This window comes from Perna viridis, chromosome 2 (genome assembly GCF_037379345.1).
Source record: "Perna viridis isolate PV_CMFRI_1.1 ecotype Kerala chromosome 2, ASM3737934v1, whole genome shotgun sequence".
Lineage (NCBI taxonomy): Eukaryota > Metazoa > Mollusca > Bivalvia > Mytilida > Mytilidae > Perna > Perna viridis.
The window spans coordinates 65,655,706-65,670,743 of NC_142446.1; the positions used below are offsets into that span (position 1 = coordinate 65,655,706).

Below are 15,038 nucleotides of genomic sequence, written 5' to 3' on the forward strand. Positions count from 1 at the left end.
ACAAAATAGGCGATACGGGGTATTGTTCCAAGGTCAGCGATGTTTCATGTCATCATTTCATTTGTTCAATTACATGGTCATCAGATTGTTGTGTCATTTGAAGGTTAACAGTACATTGACAAATTACACCTCCGAGGACTTTAGAATCTGCTACACTCAGCAGTTATTTTTATATTTTTCACTTTGCACAACATGATACATAGTAAATTGACACTTTGCAGAAATGCGTTATAATTAAAATATAAATGAATGACCCCCCTAACAGCACATTATAATAATTAAAATATAAGAAACAGAACTCATCTTAAACAATAACTTTTAAAAAATTCAAACAAACAAGCAAACACCAACATACACAAATGAAAAAAAAAACACGCACACGAAAACAAAAGCAAATACAAAACAAAACAGAATGAAGAAAGCTAATTAGCTATTAAGTATTTCTATGAAATATATTATTCCGGTACAGAAAAAAAGTCCGAATCAATGAACCTTATAAATAACTCGATAAAAAAACATATTTTGTATAACATAAAATGAAACGTTTCTTTTTCTCTCCGTTAAACCATGGCGAAAATCTGAAAAAAAAATTAATGGTAAGAAACGTAAATCGGCAGAAAAGTGAACAATCTTATGCAGAAATTTTAATTTAAAAGACACCATCGTGAAACCAAGATATAGCAATATTAACCAGGACCATAGTCGGAACCCTTGAAAGATTGACCAACTGGCTACATATTGGGTATTGAAGATTCTGCTTCATTTATACATTTTGAAAATATAACTCAGCAATTCATTTCAGTTCAAGTGTTGTGTTTATATAACTCTACCGATGAATGTCGAAGTAGATGACATGAAAATGTTTAAAGTGAGAGAGCTGAAGTTCTCAACGTACAAAATTGAACGAAAAAGAAACCCATCGACATATCAATATAGGAAACAGCAAAAGGGTAATGTACAAAAAAAAATCAAAAAAACAAATAAACAAATAAACGAAAACAAAGAGAACAAAAACAAAAACAAAACAAAGAAAAAGTAAAGCGAAGAACACAAATGAATAAAGTTGAAGACCGCTTGACGATAAAGACAGCTTGGGGTTGTATGCTATTTGAAACAGAGACTCCATGTATATCGTTTATGATTATTTCCAAAAATGGTTACCTTATTTATGTTTAATTTTAATAGTGTAAATAGAGAAAGATATCATTATAACGTTAACGTTAACATTGAAAACTATTTGTGCAAAACTGATAACAATTTATAAAATGAACAAGTCAAAGTACTATCAAATTAATTATATCCTTGACATTTCCATAAATGTAGATTAACACAAATTATTGTTAACTATATACTATGTGCGTATCTCATATTTGAATAAAAACATAATCGTCTAAGTTTGTTCTGATAATAGATGTAATGGTCAAATACCGGAATGGCTTAAGAATAATGATTACAATCAATTATAAAACCTATCCATTTAAATTCTAATTTAGCTTTATAATTTTGAAACAATTTTTCTTTATAAAAACTCTCATATCAAATAGATGTGGGGACTACTTAAATGTCTGATCTATTTCATGTATCATATAAATAGTTGAATTGCAAAGCAAAACTGCCTGATAATTTGAAATAACAAAAAAAATCAATGTCAACAATTTTGGAATACGCAAATCACACAAAAAAAGAGGTATATCTGTGGAAAATATGAAGGACTACAAACATTGTGATCATAATCATATTTTCCTTCCATGACCGTATTTTGATTACAGTCTTATATGAGAAGGGTCAATAAATGAGGCAAATAAATACAAACAGGTTTTCACCATTTCTATCATTTACTTTCTTTTGTGTGAGTTCACATTGCTAGTATTTTAGCTTTTTTTTGTTTGACGTCTTATTTCCTTTATTTTCAGTTTTTATGTGTAATCTTTTTTACATCTTAAATGTAGATTGTCTCTGTTTCATGAGGTCATGTTTAGGCCATATGTTTTGGATTTTGACGTATTTATCCCAATGCTTATGCTTTCTGTCTTTTGGACGTTCCCTAAGATATTCAAACATTGACAATATCGTGACACTTTAATTGTTAAAACAAACCTCGATCATTCATGTGTTAATGTGTTACCGATTTTTAACACGTTTTCGTCCGGTATTCTTGAAATGTATTCATGCCATTTGACATTGTGTGTACGGTAAGATTAAGCAAAGGTCTTTCGATGCAAACAAACTGAAAAGTACAATCATTAGTGCTGCAGGAAATAGATTAATACTTGCGAAAAATGTTGTTTGTGTAACTTGCGGTAAATGAATGATGTATTAGATTCACGGATAAACTTACACTTTGTCGCAAATTGTAATATTATTAATTTATCATTGTGTAGAGAACATTTAATAAACTACCGGCATGTAGATAAATTTTTCAGATGATGATGTTAGCAATATCTTAATAATTATAAACTACGAAACTAAGGTTGTTGAACATTACTTGGTATGGTTTATTATAATTTACTTTGATCTATGATTAACAACTAAACATTCTAAATTCCGCTTCCACTGTTCATATAATATATAACAAAGTAGGGTAAAACTGGCGGAATATGGAATTGTAGCATAGAGTGATGACAAACTTTCATAATAACAGCAGAGAAATTATGCCTTGTTTTAAATGCCAAACCTTTAAAGGTTTCAGAGCATGTATATCAAATACATGTATTTATACATCTGTCATTGCACAAGATCAGGTATTAAGTAGTTTTATTGGTGTTCCTTATTAAGATATTGATTTGTTACATGATTGAAGAGAAACTGTTTTTTTTTTTTTTATCATAAACGGAACCCGGCAAAATTACTGACAAGACGATGGATTTCACCTAGATGATATATCAGACTATAAAAAGGGACAATAAGTACTGCATACTCTATCGAACAATGCTTCATTTTATAAGTATTATACATAAATTTAAGATAATATTGTCACCATTTACCACAACGGTTATTGTTAAGTCATGTAACAAACCCTCCCTGTGGCGTCACCAATATTTTTTGTAAACATCTTCTAAAAGGAACCTTTTGGCAATATAAAACTGGTTCTCAATGCCCTGTTACAAAACGTCATGTAGACATGCCTTGATGTGATGGATTGCATTGCATACATTTGTACACAACGCATGCAAACGGCAGAACATTTTTTCGTGGAATTAAACCTCGAATTAAATTCTTCATTGAATGTAAAATCTCCTTCGAAAAAAGTGATGTTGTACATATAAATAAAATCAATTAATTTAATGTTGATATTCCAGATATTAACAATATTTTGACAATACGTGAAAATAAATTACCATGGGTAAAAGTATTTTCGGATTTGTACTGAATGATTAAAGTATGAATTATATAAGATCATTTGCAATTCCCAGGGGTAACTATATCATTTTGAGTAACTTAAATTAAATAGTTTTTTTTATTGTACGTAGGTACCAACTATTTAATGTTAAGAAGATAAAATGCTCTCTCTTTTTATTAAAATTTTATTTGCTGTGCATAATCAAGCACATATGATTGATACGTGTTTAAATATGAATGAATACGAAATGATAATTTTAGCACACATCTCTCATGCGTTATTTGTCGAGACACTACACTTTCATTTGTTAATTTACCAATCATGCAATAACAGAATACGAAACATGTGAATATCACATACCCGTTCAATCACGTTTAAAAAGAACGTCAGTCTTTGAAGTAACTGAAGCATGCAAATAATTGCGATCCGTCATCGATAATCGATTCAGATCAGTCATTAATCCGTTTAACTGGTGATCGCTTCATTTTTAACTACGGTCAATATATTTCACGGACTGAAGTGTTCCGTTTATTTTTACATTTTACACAAATTTACCAAATGATATGAATTCATACATTGAATTAATAACTTCCTTTTAACTTACGTTTTTTTTTTTTCAAAACAAAAAAAAAGACATATTTTTTTCAAGAATGGAAAAAAAATCGTTCCTATAAAAGCCGAAATTTACATGAACCGATCATCCGTCATTTTAAATAATATAACTGCTATCAGATCCCCTTTTGATCCATAATTGAATCTTCCTTCATTGATATGTAAAATACTTGCGCGGATCGGTTAAAGTATTACATCATTAACATATGCATAGAAATTTAATTTTAGAATGAAGTGTAGAAAAGAATGGAATAGGACAATGACTTTTATTATTATATTCTTAAAGAAAACAGGAAAAGATCACAAGTGAGGGCTTCTGATATAAGAGAACAACTTGAAATTACTTAAATGGTTGGAGTCTATCAAAATACAATGAGGGCACCATCTAGGATTTACAAAGGAGTTTCATACTTGTCCCGTACTTGTATGCTGTAATATAAATGTCAGTATTATTAATAAAAGATAAAATGATGTAAAGAGCTCACCTTGAATACCATTTGCCTTTATATTTGAAATTGATTTGTTCATTGAATCATACAGCGTTACATCAGCATCACTTGTCCAAGCATCAGTTTTGGTTGATGCAATCGTTATTTCTGCAACATCTCCTGGACGTATTGTCTGAGGTACTGTCGAAATGTAGGTACTATAAGAGACATTATGTGCATGATCAATTGTGAACAACATTTTACATTTTGGTAAAAGGAGCAAAACACTTGAAGTGATGATTTCGTGTATTCTATATAAAGATTTTCTTTCCCACGGTTTTGAGTTATTTGAGCTTTCTTTATCCAGGTATTGATATTTATCCGGCTTTGTGGAGTACCTTATCAAAATGTTGCATTTTACCTATATCTAGTATTTTAATATGCACATGTAAAGACCAAACATGAAGTTGCATGCTCTGTCTTGTTAAGGTACACATATTTGTACAATAATTTGATATCAGACAACTCCTTATAAAATCGTTTACAACGTATATCCTCTCTATTAAGCCACAAACTAAATTTGAAATCAATTCAACATTTGGGAGCCTCAATCTTTTTGACAAACAATTACTCTATCATTCCATGTAGTGAAATCATTGCAACGTCCCAGGAATAGAGAATTTGATATCGTACAACACCCGAAATCTACACAGAGCACATACTAAATTTTATATCAATCCATCCAGAGGGTTTCGACGGGCAATTCAGGTAGATCTCCCGCTCGTTGAGTGAGTGGAGGTAAAATTAATCGTTCATCCGAAATACGTCAGGTAACAGAAGTGCAATTTCATTGTATACGAAAGTACTCATTATAAACTTGTAGTATGATAATACACTAAACTCATCAATACAGATTACATGGCAGCTATACTAATACTAATTATTTAAATTCTGTGCACTTACTTTTGGCAAGACAAGAAGTGAAAAACTTGAAATAGCACCCAAATGAATGTTAAAACACCCATCTCTGCAAAAACAAAAAAAAAACAAACTCATTCATTCATCTTTTTGGATCGTCATAATGTGCCAAACCAAAACACATGTAAATAATACCAGACTTTATAGCTCTTTCTTTCTTTTGATACCCATTATATAAAGACTAATATATTTAATTTGCAAAACTTTGCAAAGGAGATGACCTTCAATCAAAAAGAAATTCAAATAATTAAAAAAATATGTACAGAAAATGAGGAGTATGGACGACAATAAGTAGCAGAAAACAAAACTTCATTTAAGGAGGTAGACCAAGGGTAAGGAACACAACTTTTGAAATCAGTGATATGCTTATATCATATTCAATTTCACCAAAGCCTTTCAAGCTTTCATTTGAAACAGAATGAAATTAGTTCAAGTTACTTTAATGCTTTCATGAGATTGCTATAAAGAGCCTGAACACATACATGCCGATGATTTCCCGTACCTTGGGTCTACCTCCTTAAGACACTAGCCAAACCCATAGAGGGGAAACAACATTCACTGTCTCGATTACATAACAGTACATAAGACAGAAAAGTCTAAACTAAAACTATTATTACAATGCTTCAGAATGTTCATGCATTGTGATCTTATATATGAAAAATGAATATAAAAAGCTTTTAACGTACTTACCTTGCAGGACGTTTTCTGCAACAAATGTAACTTGCAAAATGCACTCTTTTATATATAGTTCTAGTTGTCCGTAGGAGTTTCCAAATTTGGTAATACCTTCTTCTTATCAGAAACAGCTGGGCAGTTACAACAGCCCAATAAGGATGTCATGAACAAATAAAATTCCCTGTGGAGAAATTAGATCGTAATTTTATAAAATAAGCGAACGTGACAAATTTTGGTTTTATCACATCATATACGGATGTGGGGGAAACATATATATTCATCATAATTTTTTTTCATTAACGAAAATTATGGACATATTTACAAACTTTATCTACTAGCGTTAAGGTAAAAGGACTTTACAGCCAACATCAAGTCAAGGTTACTACGAGAAACTAATTTGTCGAGAAAAATATGTAAATGGTTATGCCATTAGGCAAATAACAATTTATGGGTTTGACTTGGAATTACGGACTGGATTATCATTGACTGTATACGTATTACGAGCGTTTCTCACGATTTGTTATAGTAGACATTAATTAATTAATGTTAATTAACAACAGCAATTCAAATAAAAATTATAAGAAATGAAAAGTACATACTTGAAAACAAATTGTAACGAACTGACGTTTTATAACGTGTTCGTTAGTAAATTGTAAACCTTACAACTAATGAAATACCATATTAAAAGTTGTCTAACTGTAGAATGAAAGTATCCTCTTTACCCTATAATAGTCTATTGTCTCATTACTATTTCAATAGACTAACTCCAATACTTTCCATTCACTAATGACTGTACCAAAGCTAGATTATTGTGGCGATTTCTAACTTCCTGGTTTTACTTTTATTTTACCATTTCTTATAAGGACGTTCTTTTTGCCATTTGTTATACGGGCATTCCTTTTGCTATTTGTTTTACGGACATTCCCTCTGAAATTCGTTATTATGATATCTCTTTTGACTTTTAACAGTTCTGATTGTTTTTTTTATTATCTTTCATTGCCTGTTAACTGTATTTTATATTTTGATTAATAACAGATATACTAGTATACAATATAAATATATTCCATCTATTTTTTTTATTTAATCTTACAATGTTACATTGTAATAGAACACCCAAACGAATACAAAGAAAAGTTGTGAGTAAAGCTGACTGGTGGGGGGGAGGGTAACCGCCGGCTTTAATTTGAAACAAAAACATGTAAGGTACCCCAGAAGTCGTTTAGATGATAATGTAAATATGGCATTATCTATTTTATGAAAGAGTACAAGTTTCATCAGACTCAATGAAGATTGGTTAACCCCAACTTTGAAAATATTTCCTGGAAAACAATTCGTTTATTTCTGATATCGTCCGGTCAATACTTCCATTCCAATTCATAGTTTACATGGTCCTTTTCCAAGTTAAATACAGAGGACAAGGACATTGTTTATAGCTACATTGTATTTACGCTTTTTGTCAAGTTAACAAAACGTAATTTGTAATGAATGTCAAAACATTACAAGCGTGAGAGCTTGTAGTTCAAATAAACTTATAAATTCAAGGTTGTTAAAATGAATGATGTAGTGTATATATTCAAGTATGGATTTTGTTACTTAGTTTTCAGTAAAGGCTATGATTTGTTTTAACACAAAACTGAAATGTTTGTTTTTGTCCTACTTTTGTTTGTTTTTTTTTTCTTTTTGTTTTTTTGTTTGTTTGTTTGTTTGTTTGTTTGTTTGTTTTTTTTAACTATGTTTATTTTTAAATGCTACATATCATTTCATGAGCTTTATATAGCCCTTCCAAAACCACATTTCATAATTACAGTACTTGCACAGGGAAACCTTCCCATTTTAAGGTATATGGGGGATAAAGAAATGGGAATGGGGGATGGAGAATGGGGAATGAGGGATAGGCAATGGGGATGAGGAAATTAGTTTTTGTAGTATTTTCTTATATGTAAAATTGTTATATTTAATGTAATAACAATTTAACAATGTGAAAGAATTTAACAAATATAAAATTTGATTTGATAATGTACCTTTTTTATACAGGGATTTTATGGAGGATATTGATTTTTTCTATGGTGTATTGGGAATAATCAATAGGGAATGGGGAAGGGGACAAATGGAATGGGGATGGTATATGATGTAGATGAGAAGTTTATACTATTCAAGAGATGTAAATCCATAGATACCAAATTTTTCTCACGATATCTGTGAATCAAAGAATAAGTAGATAATGTTCTTTGCAAGAACCTTGTACATATAAAAATACAGTAATTATTACTGATTAAAGTTGATATTTGGTTTGTTTTAAAATTTGTTTATATTTTGAAAATATTCACATTCAACCAGTTATGTGAAATTACCAGGGACAATCTTTTATATCCTAATGAGAATTATTTTCATTATTCTAGTATAAGCTGTAGACTATTTGATTGAAATTTTACATCATTTTGGGGAAGTCACATGTTATGCAATGACAATGACGTTTGAATAGTCGAATAGACTCTGATTTTTACTGTCATATCTGCAAAGCGCGATTTTTAATTGTGCAAGCTTACAGAATCAACAGTCTTTCAATAGGCATGTCAATTCATTCAGGCACATTTTACCGACCCAATCGAACCAGTCGCCACTCCATCTCTAACAACTATGTTCATATTGGCAGAGATACAGTGACTACTTTTTAAAACATACGCTCGTGTATCGAAACCACCAACTCATGGACTCGAAGCAAGCACGCTACAAAGAGACCCCCGAGACGATCAAAGCCATAGAATATCAAAATAAGTGGAACTTTAAATAGTTATATGTTCGTCGGTTATTTGTTTGGGAATCATTACTTTGTACTTTGTATTTCCACAAACGAAGATGCGTTATTTAGCTTTAGTAAAAGTAAAGAATATATCTTTCAGTACGAAGAAGGGAGTTTTTGCAAAAAATGTCTTTTTTTCTCATTATTTTTTTTATGTGTGTTGTTTTTCGCTATACCTCGTACGATATTAAAATATTGTTAAGGATTGTCGAAACAGGATCTTTTAAGTGTTTCTACTACGAAATTTATGTTAGTGAATTTTTATTTTAGAACTTGCTTAACCACATACTTGTAGTTTCCCTGAGTTGCGTTAATTGTCATAATGAACCTGGACGCTTCAATGTGTAACCTGTCTATTTTGCTTTCAGCCATAAGTAGCTCATTTTGCATGTTCTTGTTGATGCATAACCTTTCACATATTAGACAGAGAATTCGTGAAGTAGATACAATGTAAAAGTTAACATGTATAAAACTTGTTGTTTGCTTAATAGAATTATACGTGGTTCTTCGTGGTTTCAAAAATGCAAAATGCAAATCAATTTATGTGCATGTAAGATACTTGCTTCTATCAAAAGAGTAATCAAGTAAAAGAAAACAACTGATGTAGTTATCAAACAACTTTTTTACAGCATATGTTTACAATCGAACATATCGTACACAGAATGTACCGTAACTATGTACGTTGATTATAAATTATCAACTACAGACTCGAAGCATCTGCTGTGTTATTTTTCATTTTATAATATAATGTTTATGACGTTATTAAAGCTATACAATGGTCATATGGTGTTATATACACAGCACGTAATGGAAGTTGAAGGTTAAACGCGTTATTAAATCTGGTCGGACCAAAAATTCAATACTATTGCGGCTGTTTTCAAATTTCCGGATATTTTGCCTGTTTTGCCTTGATATTGTTATTAACTATATAGATAGGTTTTCTTTTGACCGTTGCCCATCACATCGGTTATTTCGTAATTACCTTTTATATAAATCAAAAAGAGATTGTTGGTTGGTTGTTTTGACATTAATCAAGACTTTTGTTACTATAAATCATATAGTATAATATAAATCTATAAATCATTAAAAAGTTGCTAAACTGCTGTCGATTTTTGAGAATTATATATATCGCTGCTACACAGTAAATCAGAGTAATAAGCTCAACTTTCCTGTCATTCTATATAATTTTGCAAGGTGAACTGCACTGAATTAAGATAAAAACAAAAATACTAGTCGCAATAATATTGTAATTATCAGTATGATGAGCGCAGGTTCCCGATAATAACATCGCATGAACAGAATAATTAACTAAAAGTATTAGAGTTTTTGGTCCACAATAAATCATACACAAGCAGAACTCAAAACCCAAATACTTGGGCACGAAGCCAAATCTAGCACCGGTAAGTTCATCGTAGCAATGCAACAAATGAAGTTCAGTGTTTAATGACCTTCAAGTTTTATTATACTGTATTTTTGTATATAAAATATAAATCTCAATACCCTTGGGTACCAGAGCTTCAGAGGTTAAAACAGTATCTCAAATAGTGTTAACAATTATCAACAAACAATAAATCTTCTTTACTTATAAAGTTAAAAAATAATATACAATATGAGAACACCTTTGAATAAAAAGAAAAAGAAATTATGTTTATATTACGTAGAATATATCAAAAGCATGTTTGTTTAAGATGTACAGAATTATATTTACCTTCCACATTAAGCTACAATAACAGATCGTGATACATTTAATCTAAACAAAACAGATCTTTTATAGTTTTCCAAAATAACAACGCAGGAAAACCCCAGCTCCAAGTATATCTATCACCATTAATTACAAATGCAAATTAAGATAGCATTATTACAAAGTAATATATTCCATTTATTACACAAAGCTACATCACTTACAAATTAATGACATTAAGGAACCTAGTTCTTGTTTTTAACGATTTTCTAGATCAAAATAGTTTTAGAACGTTAAATACTTTTAATTTGAAAGTCGGTAACTCTAAAAGAATATTGCGCATAGAAAATATGTGCAAATATGAACTACAAGTTTGTATGCCTTCCTTTGATCGGTGCACAGGTGATTGTTTTCTAAAAAGTAACTTTCGCCGACTAGATGTTGCATGTTTTGTATAATATCTTTTCTAGAATCTCTTTAAATTCCAAACTAGTTTCACGTTCTAACGGACAATTTACGCTATTAGAATTTGAGTTTTTTTCTTAAAAAATCCACAATATAATTCTCGAAATATTTATTTGCCCTATTTCAAATTTATTATATTTAAGTAATAGTCAAGATTCTTGTTCTATCATTAACCAGCCGAACAGGGCATATTCGATGAATAAATTGACTCATATATCATAATTCCATGACTTACCCAACCATATGTTTCGGAAAAGGGAGAAAAATGATTTTTTTTTTGTGTGATCTCAACGTCAATTGAACGGGATGCACACTGGCTCTTTGTATTTATTACAATAAAAACTAGAAACAATTCATGGGCTCAGCCCACTTGTTGATATCCTCGTTTCTTCCATCAAAACCCCCCTCTAAAAACATAGATAAAGAATATGTGAATGTTTTATTAACTTCCATTTTGCGCATTGTGAGGAATTGGCCAATTTGAACTAGGGATGTATGAACGCTTTTCAAGCGAATTGTATAACTATATGTAGTCATACACCTAATGCCGCTTGATGTGTAGTTACTACGCTTGACCGTGTCATTATTCCTGTCTTTGTATTAGAACAGTTCGTTGTGAATTTACACGCTATTAAGTAGAAAAGTAAATGATTGGTGTATTTGGAAGTATAAAGTTTTATCGATCAACATTCTGATGCGAAAATTGACTAAACATGTTTCCTTAAACGGCAATTTTGTGCTTAACACAAACTGAAATCTCTTGAAAAATGTGTGTTTAATACTTTTTAGTGTTTCAGTGCCTTTCCGGTCCGATTCAATGAAATTTTAGTAGACTTATCATAAAATATGTTCTGAAAAGGCACTGAAATTTTATCGAACAAAATTAGGCAAGAGATTCCATTTTGTGAAAAGTGGGAAATTGCCGTTTCAGTAAAATAATATAACAGAATGTTGTGTTATGCGTCTTTTCGGATTATAGCTAGGTTATTTGTTCATGTTGTTCCATGGTACTTTTGACATGTACCATCGTACAAGCCAATCTGTTGGGGTGGGGATAGCAGCGAAGGGCTAAATGATGCACTAAAATTTCTGTTTTGATTTTTTTTAATTTTCTGTTTGTCTTTTGGGGGCAGGACAGGTGATAAGTAACATTCTGTCTTGTGATTGGTAAATATTGGTCAGGGTAATGTGTAGTTTGTTCACCAGAAGACCCGGAAGGACGGATGAAATGCTGTCGAGGTTTCAGTAGCTACATGTAATAATCGAATAGGTATCTTTGTATTATTAATACCAAACTCTTAAAAAAAACTTTAAGAAATCTTAATTCTTAAAAAAAAATTCATCTTGAACTTTAATAAATCCGTCTAACTCCCTTTTCCTTCTAAAGGTCCTTTAATTTTCGAGGTCTAATCAATCCATTTGGACAAATTATATATAAATATGAATTCTAAATAAAATGCTGGCAAACAAAAAAGACAATTCATAGACCAAAAGATATCGAAATTCAAGTACATTACCAAAACATGAAAACAAGAAACAGAGAAAACAATGTAGTGAACAGAATAAAATAAAATATTATACTTAATACACAAATCTAGAATTCTGATTGGGTAATGGATGATGAGTTATTTCCTGCACATCCTTACTTGCCCCGCCCCCCTCTGAATCACACGATATACCACCCTCCTCTATGATATATCACCCACGATGTTACGATATATCACACTCTCGTATCCAGTATAATATAGCACATACTGCCTGAAGTAGAGGGTGTTACGCATCGTGTCACACTCGGTAAATATATCATCCTCAACTTTGTCCCGTGTGATGTACTTACCTCGTGTGGTACTACAGCGTAACACTCTCTACTTCAGGCAGTATGTGTATAATAACACATTTTAACTGAAAATGTAAAGAAAAAGAAAACAGACATCATATTAAAAACAGAAGCACTTGTAATATGAACACCGAGAGTGACATCAGGGAAAGCATGTTTTGCTCCGTTAGCAGCACCCGGTAAGTGTCTAGCTTTAAAAAATGATACATGCATATAAACAATACTCTAAATATACTCTTGGGTATGTGATATTCTTGCTATTTTTTTCATGGCCTGAACAAAAAAAAAAACTTAATATTCTTCTATTTTATGCATTTATCAATTTAATAGTAAGACTATAACGAGACTAGATATGATAAATACATGTATGTCAAAGAGACAACAACCTCACCGGGTTATAAATATCAGTCCAAGGCCATCAATTGGTCTTCATTGAACAACAAGGAATCCCTCATACCACAGGGCAGGCTGCAACTGCTCCCAAAACATAATTATAAACAGGTACAGCTTACGAGTTGCCCATATATACTCAGGTTACACAACAAAAATATGAAAGTAAATACGAAACCAAACATACATAACTTCCTGAATTAAGACATGCGCAAAAATGTGGCGGGGTTAAACTACAGTAAATTAATATTGAAATACAAAATTTGGAAAGAAAGAAATATCTGTTATTATAATATAATGTATCATCGTTCCATAATTAAAAAGGTCAACGTCTCCTCTGAAATAAAAAAGAAAATCTGAACATTTCATTCTCAACAACAACAAACAAAACAGAACAAAACATGGTTTATAATAACAAATTTTTTTGCTTGTTTTCATTTGTTAGTTTGGCTTCCATGTTTTGTTTTTGTTTTGTTTTTGTTTTTTGTTTTTGTTTTAATTTCTTATCGTTAAAGCGCCAAGACTCAAGGAAATATTTTGATTTTTGTCTCTTTTCTGAAACATATTGGTGCAGCCGCATTTAATCATGTTATTAAGTTTGTTTTCATGTGTTTCATGTTCTGACAAATCAAAAACAAACTAAATATGTTGATGAAAATGCGATATTCATATACATGTTTAGAATACTGCAATTGGATTATTTTCGATCTTATTTTAGAATTAATGAACCTATCATACCTATATTTCTTGACAATTATCTGTTCCACAAATCTCCATGAGAGAAGCATTAGCTAGCTTGTTAGAGACTTATGTTTTGATAACTTCATTACCTGCAAAATTCATGTGTATATCTCAGTTTGGAAGTGTACAAAAATGGTGGAAGCTTTCTACATTAGTGCTGAAAAAGGTCATGTACCGGCAACATGTCATGTTTTTTAGATTTCAATCACAAGGTGAAATTTCCTTAAACGCACATGTTAAATTTCTGAACAATATACTTGCCAAAATGATTTATCAGCTTCTATTTTAACCATTATTTCTTACGATGACACATCAAAACAGAAATTCAAGAGTCTATTTCATATTTAATTCCCTGTGCGATAACATCTTAGTAAAATAATAAAATTAAGTGTGACAACCCACTATTTCAACAGTGGTAGTAGACTATTTGTACCATCCGAAACAAAGTAAAAACCAAGATTTGAACATATAATTTCGTTTAATATTTCAAGGGCGGATATTTGTAAAAATCTTCAATAATCTAACAATTTCAAGAACAATTTCTAAATATCACTATTGAAATTGCGATCAAAATGGTGGTAATTTCAAACTGAAATCTTTCTTGATTGAAAGCATGAATTAGAACGGCGGTAGTTTTTTACATGCGTGTTTCAGATGTTTCCCATATTGCCTGATTCCTAAAAAGACTTGCATTTGATATGGAGAAAACTTTTTCTGACGATTTTTAATTTGTTTATAAATTTAAGTTCTAAGACATCGGTTACAAAAGGATTTGTTTTTGCATTGACGTAGTGTGCGGTGTTGGTGTCATTTTTGGTAATGTCGAAATCGGCAAAACTTGACGTCTTTTTTGTATTGCGACGTACATTGTTCTATAATTGCTACATGTAAAAAGAAGTGTGCTTATTTAATGTTTTACATAAAATAACACACACGACATGTTGTATTATTTACTTATCCGATTTGATATTAATTTTTCGTACGTTTTGGTCAATTGAAACTATCAGATTACATCCTGATATGGTAAATAGTTGTGCATCAACCATTAAAAAAAGGAAATTTTATCAATGAAAAAATGTTTGGAATTATGA

General features: G+C 30.9%; 1 protein-coding gene across 1 annotated transcript in view; it reads right to left on the reverse strand.

The window, feature by feature from the left end:
• Positions 1–6,281, reverse strand: part of LOC148626524 (CD109 antigen-like) — a 38,866-nt gene extending 32,585 nt beyond the window's left edge. Inside the window, exons 1-3 of the mRNA XM_088570573.1 lie at positions 6,049–6,281; positions 5,344–5,407; positions 4,438–4,598 (exon numbers count right to left, since the gene is read on the reverse strand). Of these exons, the coding sequence (XP_088426699.1) occupies positions 4,438–4,598; positions 5,344–5,405 (223 nt within the window). The 5' untranslated portion in view covers positions 5,406–5,407; positions 6,049–6,281. The remainder of the gene's footprint in view (positions 1–4,437; positions 4,599–5,343; positions 5,408–6,048) is intronic.
• Positions 6,282–15,038: the final 8,757 nt, after the last annotated feature.